Raw genomic sequence first — 18,542 nt, forward strand, 5'->3', positions numbered from 1 at the left:
CACATTAGTCCAATAGTTTGTGTTTTGAATAAATTCTGCTTGTATGTATTCCCCCCCTGCAGGGGTCCCAGATTTTGTGTCACTCATACAGCTGCAATACGAACTGCCAGTGCAAAGTTGAAACAGTGGCACACCTCTCAGGAGAGACCAAGGACAGATATTGATCCTTACCCACAAATGGTGACATTGTTGCCACTGCGAGCTAAATCTTGTATTCCAAGGTTAGCACCTTCCCACCCTCAGGTAGGCATGATAAGGACCCTCAGAAGTTAACGGCAAAAGTTCTATTGAATTAAAAGGGACATGGATTTCGTCCTCATTCCTTGAGTCAATTTAGAGTCAGATCTAGTTAATCTAAGCTTGTCTCATCCAAAATCTATGTGTAAAATGCAGTAGAATGCTACTGTGTTTTGTACAGTAGCTCCCATTCAAACTGCAGGTCAATTTCTGTTCACAGTTACACCCTGACAACTCCATTGATGTCAGTGGGCCACAAGGATATACCTGAGAGCAGATTTTAGCTGAAAATTTCAAATTTCATTGAGTTACATAAGAGCTAGAAGGCAAGATTCTGCTCTCTAGTATCCTGGTGTAAATCTGGAGTAATTCCACTGGTTTCAATTAAGTTACTTTGGATACATACTTACTAGCGTAACGGAGAGCAGAATCTGGCTCACTGTCTCTCAGATCATAATTGTTTAGTCAGAACAGCCATCTGTGACATTTTTTCTAGAGATGGTCTCAGGCTACAAAACTCAGATCTAGATATGGATTTTTAATATACTAGAATTTGTACATTGCGAGATCAGGGTTCTTGACTCAGCTCATCACAAAGGGCCTGAATATGAGAGGTCACTTCAATGGAATTTGCACGTACTCAGCAACACTCAGGATCAGGTCTCAAGATAGGAGCTATTTACAAATTGTGAATCCAGATCACAGTTCAGATTTCAAATACTCCCAAGGATAAAGGATGCTCTGATTCAGGGGTGAGTTCAAACCCATTTCTAATATTTTTATTGGAATAATTTTTGGAATGCAATTTTAATATCTATGTATATTAAAAAAGTAATTCATACGATAGATGGTTCATTATGGTCTAAATTAATCTTTGTGGCCTGATGTTACTGCAAATGGCTTCAGCTGTTTAATTAAAATTTCATGAAACTTCTTGATTTCACTTTATAGGGATTTATGCAAACATTTTTCTGGTTGTTGTTTTTAATGACGTGGGCTTGGATCCTTGAGATACTCGCTGAGTCTGGATTTTGAATGAACTCACAGTCTTAATGGAAACAAACAAATTTTCACCTGTTTTCATTTCAAACTCATACATAGTGCAGTTTCATTGCATAGCCCTAAACTGGTCCAGATTTGCTTGGAAGAGTTTTGCATTTTAGCAAAACTTTCTGGGAACCTAGCTTCAGATAACTGAATTTATAGGAAAGCCTGAAACTAGGTGAGCTTTGTGTGGTCTCAGGTTTTGTCAGAGCTGTGCAAAACGTTCATAATTCTAAGTTATCCTTTGAACATCTCAACTGATTTGTAAACTAGAGGACATTCATCTGCTGCCATTCATTTTCATCAGCATCCTTAGAGTTCAAAAGGAACAAAATCCTGGTCCTGTGAGCAAAGTTTGAGCAAAAGGGCTTTGTCCAGGGAAGTATGCAGGGGGTGGTGGAAGTCTAGATGAGCAGGTGCCACCACTGGGTAAAGAAAGGATTAGTAGATTGCATCTGCACTGTGTGTGCCCCCGGATGTGCCCACATTTACCCCTGATGGTGAATAGTATAATAATGTACAGCTTCCCCCTACACAAGTTGTCTGCTTCCCTGTGCAATGTCTATCTGCTGTGTTTTGTAGTTTCCATGTCTTCTGGATCAAATCTGGAATCAAGAGCTACAAAGACAAAAAAGGTTACATTAAAATTGAAGGATCTTGATTGTTTAGGTGATTTGTTTAATATGGGTCATGTTAAACAAGATATTCCATATTCTCCTGTACCTTCATTCCATTTGCAGAAATCCCACTGATGTCAATTGGAATTTTATGTAAAGATGGAGGTGAAATATTGCCCTCTGCTAGCAACTTTTAATGCTTTGTAGTTATTAAAGGATGATGGAAAAAGCTTGAACCTACTTTACATATTGTGATTGGAAAGAAAGTCCCTGATGTCAATAGAAACCTTTAATTGGAGAGCATCAAAAAGAACAAAGGTGGGAAAATTTATTACTGAGTTGTTCTATTTTTCTATTCCTTTAGAGAAATGAAACCAGCTCACCCACAACCTTATTAAAAACAAATGTGATGAATTTATCTTCTAAGAGAGCTACCAGATTATTGTCAGCTACCCTGCCAGCAAGTGAAACCATCATAAGGGATGATTTCTACAATGTAACCAATAAACCTGATGTTAGTAGAAACAGGTAGGTGCAAAAATCTCTTGTGTACTATCTATAAATCCCATACTTCTCACCTATTTAACATGGTTTTACAAAAGTCTTAAGATACTCATTGTTTTTACAGAATGCAACTTTTCCATTGCCCACTAATTTAATACAATAATCTGCTCACAAGAGCACAGTTATGATTTAATCTGCCTGTAGTGGAAATTTCTTCCTAACCTCTAGCTGTTAGTGGTTTGCCTGTGCCCAGGAGCTTGAAGGCTTTGTCCAGGGAAGTATGCAGGGGCTGATGGAAGCCTAGATGAACAGGTTTATTTAGATGAGCAACATTTATTATCCTTTCTGATGTAACTGTCAGTGTTCTGACTGGGCACATACATATCTTTTTTAAATCCTTCTAAGCACTTGGCCTCCATGATAACTTGTGGGAAGGAGTTCCACAGGTTAATTATGTGTTATGTAAAAAAATATTTTCTCTAACTTAGTTTTAAATCTGTTGCCTTTCAATTTAATTGAATTTCTATTTGTTCCTTCTATAAGAAGACAGGCTAAATAGTAATGCTCAATTTATCTTCTCTATACCATTTATTATTTTGTTACGCCTACATCATGTCCCCTCTTATTTGTTTCCTCTCTAAACTAAACATTCCTAATCTTTTCTTAAGCAATTATCAAACATTTTTGTTTCTTTGTGGGTCCAGGCCAAAATCAGTGGGAAGCAACATGACTCGTCTCTCAGCTGTTACTGATGATACAAAATGCCTGAAGTCCCAGACAGATAGAAAATACACCTATGCTGAGTTGCTCCCAGTAAGTAGCCCTGGAAGAACCTGGCTTCCCGGAATCTATGGTTGAAGACACTTCATTCTACAGTATAACCAATCAAAGGGGGTACACCCTCTGATTTTGGAAAATGTGTCTGATTATACAGATAATATCTTTGCCTTGTGCAATGTTTTAATTAGAAAGTAGGGCTGTTGATTAATAGCAGTTAACTGACACGATTAACTCGAAAAAATTAATCATGATTAAAAAAATTAATCGCCATTAATCGCAGTTTTAATCGCACTGTTAAACAAGACAATACCAATTGAAATTTATGAAATACTTTGGATGTTTTTCTACATTTTCATATATATCTTGTATTCTGTGTTGTAATTGAAATCAAAGGGTATATTTTGATTACAAATATTTGTACTGTAAAAATGATAAACAGAAGAAATACTATTTTTCAATTCACCTCTTACCAGTACTGTAGCGCAATCTCTTTGTACTGAAAGTGCAACTTACAAATGTAGACTTTGTTTGTTACATAACTGCACTCAAAAACAAAACCATGTAAAACTCAGAGCCTACAAGTCCTCTCAGTCCTACTTCTTGTTCAGCCAATCGCTAAGACAAACAAGTTTGTTTACATTTACAGAAGATAATGTGTCCTCTTATTTACAATGTCACCAGAAAATGAGAACAGGCATTTGCATGGCACTTTTGTAGCGGCATTGCAAGATATTTACGTGCCAGATATGCTAAACATTCATATGCCCCTTCATGCTTTAGCCACCATTCCAGAGGACATGCTTACATGCTGATGATGCTTGTTAAAAAAATAATGTGTGAATTACATTTGTGACTGATCTCTTTTCGGGAGAATTGTATGTCCCCTGCTCTGTTTTACCCACATTCTGCCATATATTTCATGTTATGACAGTCTCGGATGATGACCCAGCACATGTTGTTGTTCGTTTTAAGAACACTTTCACTGCAGATTTAACAAAACGCAAAGCAGGTACCAATGTGAGATTTGTAAAGATAGCTACAGCACTCAACCCAAGGTTTAAGAATCTGAAGTGCCTTCCAAAATCTGAGAGGGACGAGGTGTGGAGGAGCATGGTTTAAGAAGGCTTAAAAGAGAAACACTCTGATGCGGAAACGACAGAACCCGAACCACCAAAAAAGAAAATCAGCCTTCTGCTGGTGGCATCTGACTCAGATGATGAAAATGAACATGCGTCGGTCCACTTTGCTTTGGATCATTATCAAGCAGAACCCATCATGAACATGGACACATGTCTTGTGGAATGGTGGTTGAAGCATGAAGGGACATATGAATCTTTAGCGCATCTGGCACGTAAATATCTTGCGATGCCTGCTACAACAGTTCCATGAGAACACCTGTTCTCACTTTCAGGTGACATTGTAAACAGGAAGCAGGCAGAATTATCTCCTGCAAATGTAACCAAACTTGTTTGTCTGAGTGATTGGCTGAACAAGAAGTGGGACTGAGTGGACTTGCAAGCTCTAAAATTTTACATTGTTCTATTTTTGAATGCAATTTTTTGTACATAATTCTATATTTGCAGGTTCAACTTTCATGATAAAGAGATTGTATTAGGTTAATTGAAAAATACTATTTATTTTGTCTTTACAGTGCCAACACTTGTAATAAAAATAAATATAAATTGAGTACTGTACACTCTGTATTCTGTGTTATAATTGAAATCAATATATTTGAAAATGTAGAAAACACCCAAAAATATTTAAATAAATGGTATTCTATTGTTTAACAGTGTGATTAATCGCACGATTAATCGCGATTAATTTTTTTAATCTCGCGGTTAATCTCGATTATTTTTTTTAATTGCTTCACAGCCCTATTAGAAAGCCAGAACTCACTCATAGTTACCACTCTATGGTATCCATTGGTCTATTCTATTTTTTTATTCTTAGACTAGGAAATAATGGTGGTAAGTGTCATACTGTGGTATGGTAACTACTAATAAATGATTATGTTTTAATCATAATAATGTCCTTTGTGTGATAGTAAAAAGGATTACTATGTGTGAGTTAATGGATAAATGCTTCAATAGAGACATTCCCACACCTTAGTACAGTTTTGGGCAGTATTTTAGTGATCAGTGGAAGTGAGAGCTTGAATATGGCCCTAAAATATGCAGTGATGAAAACAGTAAAATATACATGAGGAACATTTTTTTTCATCACTCCTACACTTTATTGTATGGCTTGTAAAATTACTGCCTCCAAAAGCAACTCCCTGAATCCAGTGCACAGAAGAATGTTTTCTTAATTTTTGCTGAACTGATGGAGGCTTTGGGGGCTTCCTGCTTCTTGAAGTCCAAGAATTAAGAAATAATGCCACACATACAACTATAAATCCCAAACTCTTCATGTCCATTGAACATTCCAGAGGTGTCCTGTTCTTTCATAGAGATGTTGGCACTGTTCAGGAAATAAACTCTAATGGTTAAACCTTTCATATGTGCATTGAGTTCCTTAATCTGTTAATGGACTGGTTTCTTTTATTAGGATAGTACTCTTGTTTATTCCTTTGCTGAAGGTATTCTCGTTTAGTTAACAGTGGTGGAACAGGCAGATATTTGTGGTCAAGTGAAATTTATATTGGGGAACCAAACATTCAGGAAATATTCACACAACTGAATATCTCTATTTGTATATCCCTGTCTTTTGTCTGGAGGAGTCTATCTCTGGCTGAGGGGAAGAGAGGCCCAGTCATTTATTCTCCACTTGGTTATTCATGGAGGCTATCAAGGACCCTTATGGTCATTTATGCCACCACAGGACATGACGGTGGAATCTGCTTGGTGTAATGAGTGGTCAGCAATGACAATCGTTAATCACTCTCTCATCACTGACCCAACCATCTGCCCACCAGGTTTTGACCTGCCAAGGCACCTGTGGCCATCCCTGAACCGGTTTCGAACAACACAGGGCAATTGTGCAGCCAGTCGCTCTTCAAATGGGGTTTCTCTAATGACCCATGATGTAGATATAGTCAACTTCAGCCTACATTGCATATCCTTGACGAGTGCCCAATGGCTTACTTTGATGGTGGGTGAACTCCAGTATGAAGATGATTGTGCTGTAGTTGCACACTCAAAGAAGGATCTATAAAGAGCCCTTAACTGCTTCTCTGAGCTTAAAAAAAGTGTAGGACTAACCCTGAACATTGGAAAAACAAAAGTTCTCCGCCAGCCAGCTCCTGGTCAATCATCAAACCGAGCAAGGAAGTTCTACATTGACAGAGAAGAACTGAAACTCTGAAACCAGAGAAGAACCTTGCCTACCTTGGCCACCATCTTTCACAGAGGGCAGCCATAGATGTTAACATTCAGCACAGAATAGGCTGTGCCAGCCTTGTCTTTGGCAGACTGTCTTGATGGGTGTTCAACAACCATGACATCAGAACACACACTAGACTACAGTGGTAATTCCAACTCTCCTCTATTCCTGTGAGACTTGGGTGACCTACAGAAAACACCTGGAAAGCCAGCACTATCACTTTCTCCAGAAGATCCTCAACAGAAAGTGGAAGGATCGCCACATTAATGTCATTGTCCTCATGGAGGCCAACACCTTCAGTACTGAGGCCATGATTATCCAGCACCAGGTGAGGTAGAGAGGGTACTGTGCGCGCATGCCTGATGCATGCCTACCAAAACAACTGCTGTACGCCCAATTCACCAAAAGAGAAAGGAAATGGGGAGGCCAAAAGAAACACTTCAAAGACACCCTCAAGACAAAGATTAAGAGATGTGTCATCGATACCACGCACTGGTAGACAGTAGCCCAGGACAGGGCTAACTGGTGAAGACTTGTCAGAGAAGGAATGATCACTTTTGAGAAAAATTGCCTTGCCCTGGTTGCAGAAAAATGGCAGAAAAGAAAGAACAGACAACTGTCATACAGCAATCATGGCCCAACCCTGCCTTCCAACATCACCTGCAATGTCTGCCAACGAGTTTGTGGCTCAAGGATTCAGTCACCAAAGGACCCATAAAAAGTAAAATCTGTGGAAGAGATCATCCTTGACCTCAGGGGATCACTGCTGCTGCCACCCAGCTGATGATGATGCTATCAAATGGCTGGGCACACTGAGCATATTCTGAGTATCAAGGATTCTAACTATCCCGTACCCTCAGGCTTCCCAGTGTGTGACCCTTTTCTCACGAGACCCTCTCTCAAAAGGCCCTGCTCTTTCTTTCCTACCTGCTCTTGAGCAATCTTTGGAGAGAAACCTCCCATCCCCAATCCTTCATCCACTCCCAGTGTCCTCACAGGATGAGACCAGTCTGCCACATATCTCCTCAGCTCTTCAGGGGTCAGCTCACTGGCCTGCATTTTCCTTGGGATTCTTTGCAGAAGGATAGGAGGGAGATGTCAAAATAGACTCTCTCTCCCTTAAATCTCTCCTGTCCTACACAATACTCCTGGATACTTTGATACCTGGAAAGTTACTGGAGCAAGTTAATAAACAATCGATTTGTAAGCACCTGGCATGCCAAACCAACCTAATTTCCTTCTTTGACAGGGTTACTGGCCTAGTGGATGGGGAAAGCAACAGATTTGATTTCCTTTAATTTTTAGTAAGACTTTTGATACAATTCCACATGATATTTTCATAAACAAACAAGGGAAATGCTGTCTAGATGAAATTACTATAAGGTGGGTGCACAATTTGTTGAAAGACTGTACTGAGAGTTGTTATCAATGGTTTGATATCAGATGGGACCCATGGGGGCGGGGTGTGTGTTCTCAGTCTGGTATGCTTCAACATTTTCATTAATTACTTGGATAATGGAGTGGAGAATATGCTTATAAAATTTGTCGATGCACTAAATTGGGAGGGGTTCCAAGCAGTTTGGAGGACAGGATTAGAATTCAAAACAACCTTGATGAATTGGTCTGAAATCAACATGATGAAATTCAATAAAGACAAGTGCACAGTGCTACATTTAGGAAAGAAAACTCAAATGCACACCTACAAAATGGGGAATAACTAGCTAGATGGTAGAACTGCCGAAAAAGGAGCTGGAGGTTGCAGTAGCTCACAAACTGAATGAGTCAAAACTGTGATGCAGTTGCAAAAAAAAGGCTAATATCATTCTGGGATGTATTAACAGGAGTGTTGTATGTAAGACACAGGAGGTAATTGTCCCACCCTACTTGGCACTGAGGCCTCAGCTGGAGTATTGTGTCCAGTTTTGGGCATCATGCTTTAAGAAAGATGAGACAAATTGGGGAGAGAGTTTAGAGGAGAGCAATAAAGATGATAAAAGGTTTAGCAAACCTGACCTCTGAGGAAAAATTTTAAAAACTGGGCATGTTTAGTCTTGAGAAAAGAACATGGAGGGGGATCCGATAAGACTTCAAATCTATTAAGGGCTGTTATAAAGAGCATGATCAATTGTTCGCCACATCCTTGAAAGAAGAACAAGAAGTAATCAGCTTAATCTGCAGCAAGGGAGAATTAGTTCAGATATTAGGAAAAATGTTCTAACTTTAAGAATATTTAAGTACCAAGGAAGATTGTGGAAACCCCCTCACTGGAGGTTTTTAAGAACTTGTTAAACAAACACCAATCAGTGATGGCCTAGGTATTATGGGTCCTGCCTCAACACAGGGGGATGGACTAGATGACCTCCGCACACCAATTGTATGTGTAATATAATGTAAAATCTGGTTGACTGGAGTGAAGATGTCAGCTGAAGAGTCTGCGTAGCACCCCATTTCAACATAATGACATCTAAGAAAAATTAATCACCTTTATTTCTTGCTGTTCTGTTAACCTAGGGTAAAAGTCCTACAGAGAGTGTTGTCCTAGGGGGTTCTAAAATGGAATGCATGCTGCAGTCTCTTTATGTGGAGAACAGAGCAGGCTACTTCTTCACATGCTTCTGTGAGAAGTCAGGGAATGAGGTATGAGGTATTTTCTTACCCTGTGGTAATTTATTCCATAACTGACTGAACACCAAGCTACAGAGGGCAGCCAGGCTGAAAAAATAATTGGAGAAAGAAAGGGGTGGTGGTCATGCATATTTTGGAACTAAAGACGGGCCTCAACCTGACTATCCCAAACCTATTTGAAGTCTGAGTGTTCCATCAGGGATGAAAGGGACTATTCATTGTGAATAACTGCCTTTTCCATCTGGCAGAAAAACCAGATGAGATCCTGGCCTGCAGAAAGATTTAAAAAAGGGGGGGAAAGAAGAATATCTACTAGAATATAATCTCTTTCACATGCTAGTCTTTCACCCCCTTCTTTGTGGTGTCAGTAATGTCCAGAAGTATCCAGCATTTGCAAAAAGTTCTTTAGCGTTAACTGAAGTTCCATGAACTTCTAGGAAACATCATTATATTTCTTCTCTGCAGTCTGCAAAGCCACTACTTGCTGCAGGATGTAGAGGGAGAATATGTTGGAGCTAGTCAGCGTGTGGGCTTTGCAGAAGCAGTGAATCTTTAGGAAGGATTTGAAAAAGATGAGGACGTAGGCAGTGGTCATTCCATCCATTGGCAGGTTTCTTATAGATTTCTCACAGATGTCTAGAATGCAGCAGCAGTGGCCAGAAATGCTTTCTTCTGCCTTTGGCTCTCCAGGAGACAAATAGCCACAATTTTTCAAACCTGGATGCCTTAAATTAGAATCCTAAATTACATTTAGCCACCTACATAAAACTGGCTTCACTTTGCAAAGAGGATGAGCATCCATAAATCCCACAGAAGTAAATGGGATCTGTGGTGATCACTCCTTTCCAAAAATCAAGCCATTTATATCAAGTGTGTTCAGCTGTGGAACTTGTGTTCAGCCTGACCTCTGACTGAAACAAGTCTGCAACAAACAGGTTATGGAGCAAAACTCCTCTCTTCAGCAGGTATTCCTTTAATTGTCAGTCTCATGAAGCAGCTAGCCCAAGAAATGTAACCCAACCCTCATAAGTGAAGGGCTAGAACAGAGAGGTGGGGGGAGGAGGGGAAGAGCTAGCTCTTTCTTCTGAAAGATGTTTGATATTTTTGTTTGACTCAATGAAATGGGGGCCAAGATATGATACCTTAGAAACAAATATAATAACAATATAGTCAATAACAATATAGTCACAATAACATATGCCCAGTATAAAACATTTAATTGTCTGGATTATTGCTGCAAAATGCAATCCCACCATGGCACAAGTTCTGCACGTACATTATCAACATTTCTTAAGTGCTGGCTTCACGCCATCAAAATGTGGTTACTTTTCAAATGTTAACTGTAACGTTAACAATTTTAATGGCCAATTATATGCAAAGGATACAATAAAAGATATAATATCGCAGTGACAATGCCATTAAACATGTTGTCCTGTTGCCAGTATGCAACAGAAGATTAAAACCATCTTAAATTGAGCTTGATTTATGGTGACCCCAAGGAGCTAAACAATTACTTGGATTGGAAACCCAAGCTTTTATAAAGCCCTGATAATTGGGTAGTAATAACTTATATTCTTTTTCCATCTGTAGCTGTGGAAGAACAGTGCGTACTTTTGGTTTGACCTACAGGCTTATCATCAACTTTTCTACCAAGAAACCCTTCAGCCTTTTAAACTATGCAAGCAAGCTCAAGTAAGTTATAAATGTGTTTTCCCTTCAGTAATATCTTTGTTCAATGTAAGACTGTTTAAAAAAGACAGAAGAACTGAAAGGGTTTCCAAGTCTCCTCAACCCCAAGCAAAGGAAATTTGAGGTTGTGGACAATGAATCCAGCTTTAAATTGTTACTATGGAATTGCTTGACTTAAATGTTAGCCATGCATAGTTTGTTTCATAGGATCAATTCCATTCCCAGTTTTTTCTATTAATATTCAGTTTGCGTAGTCTCCCCTTTGCTACTCACTGCCCATGTTACCTCTTATTTGAAAATAGCTACTGTTAATGCTGATCATTCTTTTCGTATGTTTATGTGTAAATCAGTTGCTACCCTCTCCCATGAGGGTTAGAATTTCAAATCCTGAAGCCTAAACTTAGGATATTGACTTTAGTCATAGAAGTGGATCTTCTAGTTGTCAGTCTTATAGCTTTTCCTTTTCTTAATTTCAGCCCATTATTACTCCTGATTATACAGTTACTCTCCCTCCTTGGTGTTAAGCTGCTGCATAGATTTTTAGGGTGCTAATGAGATTGCTTACCTGTGAGAGTTCTTCACTGGCTTTACACTGTAAGTTCAGGTGCAATGAAAAAGTTAATTATTCTCCCACTGACCAGCAATGTCGATAACTCAGACCCTGGCCCTATAAGACTGTTGGATACTGATGTGGGAGAAAGATACAGCCATTTTAAGTATGCCATATACATTTTACTGTCATTTTGAGAAACCTGGGTCTCCTTTTCCTTTCTAAATTATCCTGTGACTGGGCAAATTGTATCTAAACCTTTAAATATATGTCCGTTGCCCCAAAGACAGCAGACCCAAGTATCACTTAGGGAGCACCACTTCCCATGTCCATAAAGCATATGTCTGTAGAGAGAGGAATGGCAATTTAAACAACCAGGGTAATTTAAATTACAATGTAATTTGCATTATAAGTTATTGCTGTACTGAGCAGTTGTAACTCTCCCTCCATGGCTTTTCCATAGCACTGAGTGTGCATGGGTCAGTGGCTGACTGTGGATATTGATTGAACTGGCAGAGGGATGGCTACTCCTTGGGATCCTTGTCAGGGGAAGGAGGAGGCACCTCCTACTCCATGCTCTCATACCTGCCCAGAAACACGTGGAGTCCATGTGTGTCCATGGGGAGCTGGGGAGTCTCAACCTACTTCAGTCTCCCATTCAGGTTCACTGGAGACAGGGACTCTCTCCTCCCGCATCACCTATGGCCCTCTTAGAGCCATCTTAGACCCACAGGTGCTGTGTTGGCTACCCCTACCCTTTAGTTGCAGTTGTCACAGCTGGGTTTCTGGGCTTGCTTTGGCGGGGCTACGGACGATTTTTTCCTGTATTTACAGCATCCTAAAGGGCTGGTAATGTAGGAAATTAAGGAAAAGAGATCACAATTAAAACAAACAATAGACATTAGACTTCGGTGGTAATGTCATTAGTAAGGGGTAATAAAACAGAGTAATTATTGTTAATACTTGTGTCCAATGTCCAGTACACATGAGAGGCTTTAGAGGCTAGCTTCTGGGCTAAACCAAAGCCTGGGACCCAGGAGTTCCTGTGGTGGAGTCACCCCTGTTGCCCCCACCACCTTGTCTGCGGAGGAGGATGCAGAAGGTATAACTGGCTGAGTCACTCCCTCAATGTCCACAGAAGCCTGAGGGACTTTGTCCTGGGCCTCAATAGCCTGTGGGCATAGGAATGTTTTAAGGTGCATGAAGAATAAAACACCCTTTGTCTGTACCCTCACTCTCCTTCAGAGTGGGAGAGTAGCAGGACTGAATCCTGTCTTCAGTTAGGGAGGGCTAGACTAAAGGAGTCAATCTTCACTCATTGGGATGTTAATGCTTAAGGCTGGTTAATCTCATACTAGAGCCAATTAATGCCTGGTAGTCTGAAGGGGTGAGAGCGGAGTATGGCAGCATGTTCAAAGTTAATAAAGTTGCAGCCTGCTTCTTTAATTCCACCTCAGTTCTGCATCTTCATTCTTCTGTCTGTCCTGATCTAAGCGTTCTTACTCATGGGCAATAAGGGAAACACCACAATAACTCAGGGATAACAAACACTCAAAGCAGTCACAATGTTGAGTTTTTCTCTTTTTCCTAAAATTCAGGAGGACACATTATAAATTGTATGTATCAGTCTCTGTCTTAAGACAAAAATGTCAAACCTAGTCGCCTAAAGTTTGATGTCTAAATTCATATTTAGGCATTTAAATATGTGAATGGCCTGCCTTGAGTGCCTGCAGAACACATATATATTAAAGGGAGCTGCAGGTACATAGGATCTTTGAAAAATAAGGCAATTTTTATTTAGGTGTCTTAATATGGATTTAGGAGCCAAATTTACTTTTGAAATTTTTAGCCTTTGGGCCCGAGTCTCCATTGTGTTGCACCTTGTGCAGTCATTTGCACCAATGCAAAGTGGATATGAAATACTGCCATTCTGATTTGGTCAAGTTTTATACTTACTTTGCCCTGGACTAAAAGGCTACACGACTGAAAAGCAAGCCTTTAGTCTTGTCTTATCTTATTTCCAGCCCTGGCCTGGTGGTGACAGCAAAACATCATACAATCAGCGTTACTAGGCAATCACAGAAAGCTACATACACATGACCATTAAAGTAAATACATCAGAACGAAATATGTGAAACTGTTCCATTAGCATCACAGCTGAAATGAAATATAACAAATCAACACATGTGCTGAAACATTTGGTATCATTCTCAAGTTTGCCTTTTAAGGCTGCACACAAATTATTCTTGTTTTCATTGGAACACAGATGAGAGTCAAGCTGTATCCAATCAAAAGGGCCTGCTTCTGGAAAAGATGCCTTCCCGAATTCTGCACTCACCTTTGAAACAATGAGATAGTTATTCCAGCTACTCCTAATGTCAATCAGATTTCTAACAGCACATTGTTATATATTTTACTATTTACTACTCAGAGAGATCAAGTGTTTCATACGATTTTCTGTACATAACACAGTTAGAAGAAAGAAGAAACTTTGATCACTGTATTTTCCTGGTCAGTGTTTTATCTAAGCTTTATGATATGCCCTGGCATGTGTTTCCTTAAAATATAAGTGTGTATAATAAAAGAAACTCAAGTGAGGATGAAATGTGATGCACTAGAAAAAGATGAGTGACAGTAATAATCCAGGAATGTATGGGTTATTTCACTATAAACACACATGCTGGAGTGTAAAACGAATTGGAAAAAGAAAAATAATAAAGAAACAAAAGTTGCAATCTGCTATGAAAAATAGTATTTAGGGTTAGACAAATTTAATACCATTATTGGAAATATAGTATTTTAATACTAGAGCCAATTTAGATGAAGAGTTATTATTATCATGGATTTGTTGAGGAATAATACTAAGCATCCTTTGTGTTTTTGCATAAACCTAAGCATTCTGAGATTACATACTGAAAATCTTTACATTTAGGGATGAGTTTAACCAAAACCCCAGATCTGAACACTCCCAAATTTGGGAGTTCATAATCCAGACCTGAATCATAATCTGACTTTCCCAGAAGTTTGGTATATTTACATTTGGTCCTTTATAAATAACTTCAAGATGCAAATTCTGATCAGACTCCAGATTCCGGTTTTGGTTTGGACCCATCACTAACTTTAATACTTTTATAGAAAAATATATAGCTGGAAGGTAGGAAAATTCTTTGTGTGTTTTACTGAAGTTGCAAAACATTGAATAAATTAAGTCTGATGGGCCTGAGATTTTACATATGCAAAGATCTTTATTTGAATTTTACAGCCTTATGTTCATTTAATTTAAAGCAAGTCTCTTGTAATACACAATATAATGCTCTATGAATTCCTTAGTGCACAGGTTCGCATAGGGGCCATTCAGGAGTTTCACAGCCCCAGTGAAAATCTGGAAGAACAGTAATTCTTATAGTTCCCTTGCATGGAGCGGAAACAGGGCCTCTGATACACCACGGTAGTTGAGCAGGGCAGTCATCTTGGACACCAGCTTCCAGGAGGAGCCAAACTGCTAAGCAGCTCGCTTTTTTTGGTCTCGGCCGCTCAAAGAGTGGAGATGAGCACCGAAAATGTTTTCCACCCTGGGGGTGCTCCTGGATACACCCATTAAGAGCATGTAATGTGTTCTTCCCTCTGAAACTGACTGGCTCCATTTGACAGTGCAGAAGGAGAAAGTCATGGGCACCGCTTCTCCTCCACTTGTTTGTGATGACCAGCACAATTTGCAGTAATATCCCATTCACTCCTTACATTCAGGCCAGGGCAAGGTGTGCAGTTGTGACTGACCCCTGTATTGGGAACACAAGGTGGTGGAAGGTTCCGTGTCACCTCTCCCATCATGCATCAGCACAAGCACTTAGTCACACTCTGGCCCTATATTTCTACTTGGGGGCTCAGACATTACAATGATGGGCATAGTATAAAAATCTTGATAGATTGTTGTGTGCCAGCTTCTCAGATGTCATAAATCTGTATATCTCCCTTGAAGTCAACAGAATTACATCAGTTTAGAGCAACTGAGGAGCTGGTCCTTAGGGTATATGTCTATGCTGCACTGTAAACCTGAGTGTCCACACCGAATTGTAAAACTGGGTTTACAATTGCTGGACCCTGGTCTCACAGCCATGCTAACACATCCATACTGCACTGCACAGACCTTCTGACTCAGTTCTGCGAGTGCATCCACATTGCAAAATGACAGGGCTTGGACCCAAGTCACGGTGGTATTCAGGCTCTGACCCACCCCGTAGTGGGGTCCCAGGACCCAGGTCCCGAGTGCTTGCTGACCTGACTCAGACTGATCTGTGGGTGGATGGATGTAGGGCTTGGGCTCCAGTCTGAGTCAGAGCCTGGCCTCCATGTACCATGTAGACATACCCTTAGTTAGGGAAAATTAGAGCCCTCCTAAAGCTCATTTAACACCTGTAAATTCCCATGTCTAATAAGTAATAACTATATATAGCCTAATGTATACAACATCTGCTTTATGTAGGAGCTCATTCTGTAGCATCTCCACATGTGAAATGGAAGTGGTATCACTAGCAGTTCCACACGTGGAGCAGCTGCTGCATCAGGCCCTCATGTTGCAAAGGTAGTGAGTTCAAAGCCTGTTAATAATTTATGACATTGTCTATCAAGGTAATTATAAATTAGTTTTCCCCACTTTTCCAATTTCTAAACCAAAACAAACAGAAAGCCATTTGAATGAAAACATTTTGTATATAAAAAATTCTATTTAGAGAGAGAGAACAGTTCCATCAAAGAAAGATGTATTTTGCTTTTTAAAAAGCCACATTACAAGAGGAAAAGGAGGACTTGTGGCACCTTAGAGACTAACCAATTTATTTGAGCATAAGCTTTCGTGAGCTACACCTCACTTCATTGGATGCATACTGTGGAAAGTACAGAAGATCTTTTTATACACACAAAGCATGAAAAAATGGGTGTTTACCACTACAAAAGGTTTTCTCTCCCCCCACCCCACTCTCCTGCTGGTAATAGCTTATCTAAAGTGATCACTCTCCTTACAATGTGTATGATAATCAAGGTGGGCCATTTCCAGCACAAATCCAGGGTTTAACAAGAACGTCTGGGGAGGGGTAGGAAAAAACAAGGGGAAATAGGTTACCTTGCATAATGACTTAGCCACTCCCAGTCTCTATTCAAGCCTAAATTAATTGTATCCAATTTGCAAATGAATTCCAATTCAACAGTCTCTCGCTGGAGTCTGGATTTGAAGTTTTTCTGTTGTAATATCGCAACTTTCATGTCTGTAATCGCGTGACCAGAGAGATTGAAGTGTTCTCCGACTGGTTTATGAATGTTATAATTCTTGACATCTGATTTGTGTCCATTTATTCTTTTACGTAGAGACTGTCCAGTTTGACCAATGTACATGGCAGAGGGGCATTGCTGGCACATGATGGCATATATCACATTGGTGGATGTGCAGGTGAACGAGCCTCTGATAGTGTGGCTGATGTTATTAGGCCCTGTGATAGTGTCCCCTGAATAGATATGTGGGCATAGTTGGCAACGGGCTTTGTTGCAAGGATAGGTTCCTGGGTTAGTGGTTCTGTTGTGTGATATGTGGTTGCTGATGAGTATTTGCTTCAGGTTGCGGGGCTGTCTGTAAGCAAGGACTGGCCTGTCTCCCAAGATTTGTGAGAGTGTTGGGTCATCCTTCAGGATAGGTTGTAGATCCTTAATAACGCGTTGGAGGGGTTTTAGTTGGGGGCTGAAGGTGACAGCTAGTGGCGTTCTGTTATTTTCGTCCCCTAACGCCCCTACTCTACTTGTGCTATATTGATAACATCTTCATCATCTGGACCCATGGAAAAGAAGCACTTGAGGAATTCCACCATGATTTCAACAATTTCCATCCACCATCAACCTCAGCCTGGTCCAGTCCACACAAAAGATCCATTTCCTGGACACTACAGTGCTAATAAACGATGGTCACATAAACACCACCCTATACCGGAAACCCACTGACCGCTATTCCTACCTACATGCCTCCAGCTTTCATCCTGACCACACCATACGATCCATTGTCTACAGCCAAGCTCTGCGATACAACCGCATTTGCTCCAACCCCTCAGGCAGAGACAAACACCCACAAGATCTCTATCAAGCCTTCTTACAACTACAATACCCACCTGTGGAAGTGAAGAAACAGATTGATAGAGCCAGAAGAGTTCCCAGAAGTCACCTACTACAGGACAGGCCTAACAAAGAAAATAACAGAACGCCGCTAGCCGTCACCTTCAACCCCCAACTAAAACCCCTCCAATGCATTAATGGAAGCGGTTCTCCATCTGGTCCTCCCAATGGCGGGAGGGATAGCTCAGTGGTTTGAGCATTGGCCTGCTAAACCCAGGGTTGTGGGTTCAATCCTTGAGGGGGCCATTTAGGGATCTGGGGCAAAAATTGGGGATTGGTCCTGCTTTGAGCAGGGAGTTGGACTAGATGACCTCCTGAGGTCCCTTCCAACCCTGATACTCTATGATTCTCTATGAATTCCACCTATGCAGTCCACTCTGCAGCTCATTTTGGAGTACCTTCTGCTGCTGAAACAACAAGGTCTGGCCTTCTCTTCTGTCAAGATCCACCTAGTGTCCATCTCAGCCTTCCATCCCAAGGTCGACAACCAATCCGTCTTTTCACACGAGATTGTGATCCATTTTCTCCAAGACTTGAAGAGGATATACCCACCAGGTTAGAGAACCCATTCCTCCCTGGGATCTAAACCTTGTCTTGTCAAAGCTCATGGGCCCACCATTTGAGCGGCTAGCAATGTGCTCATTGTTACACCTCTCCTGGAAAGTGGCCTCCTTAGTGGCCATCACTTCAGCCAGAAGGGTATCAGAGATCCTGGCCCTTACATCGGAGCCCCCATATACGATCTTCTTCAAAGATAAGGTTCAGTTGCATCCACATCTGTTGTTCCTCCCAAAGGTGGTGCCACAATTCCACTCCAGTCAAGCAATCTTCCTGCTGGTATTCTGCCCTAAACCCTGTGCGAACAGAGAGGAGCAGCACTTGCACCCTTTAGATCTTAGACAGGCTCTGGCTCTCCACATACAAAGGACCAAACAGTTCCGCAGATCAACTCAGTTGTTCATCACAATAGCAGAGAGAAGAAAGAGCCTCCTCATCTCTGTCCAGATAATTTCATCCTGGAT

General features: G+C 40.6%; 1 protein-coding gene across 1 annotated transcript in view; it reads left to right on the top strand.

The window, feature by feature from the left end:
- The window catches only part of RGS22 (regulator of G protein signaling 22), a 100,432-nt gene that overhangs the window by 45,766 nt on the left and 36,124 nt on the right, over positions 1 to 18,542 (top strand). The window contains exons 11-15 of the mRNA XM_084621318.1: positions 63 to 243; positions 2,263 to 2,426; positions 3,107 to 3,215; positions 9,015 to 9,140; positions 10,719 to 10,820. Coding sequence (XP_084477444.1) covers positions 63 to 243; positions 2,263 to 2,426; positions 3,107 to 3,215; positions 9,015 to 9,140; positions 10,719 to 10,820 — 682 coding nt within the window. The remainder of the gene's footprint in view (positions 1 to 62; positions 244 to 2,262; positions 2,427 to 3,106; positions 3,216 to 9,014; positions 9,141 to 10,718; positions 10,821 to 18,542) is intronic.

This window comes from Lepidochelys olivacea (genome assembly GCF_965140295.1).
Source record: "Lepidochelys olivacea isolate rLepOli2 genome assembly, chromosome: 2".
Lineage (NCBI taxonomy): Eukaryota > Metazoa > Chordata > Testudines > Cheloniidae > Lepidochelys > Lepidochelys olivacea.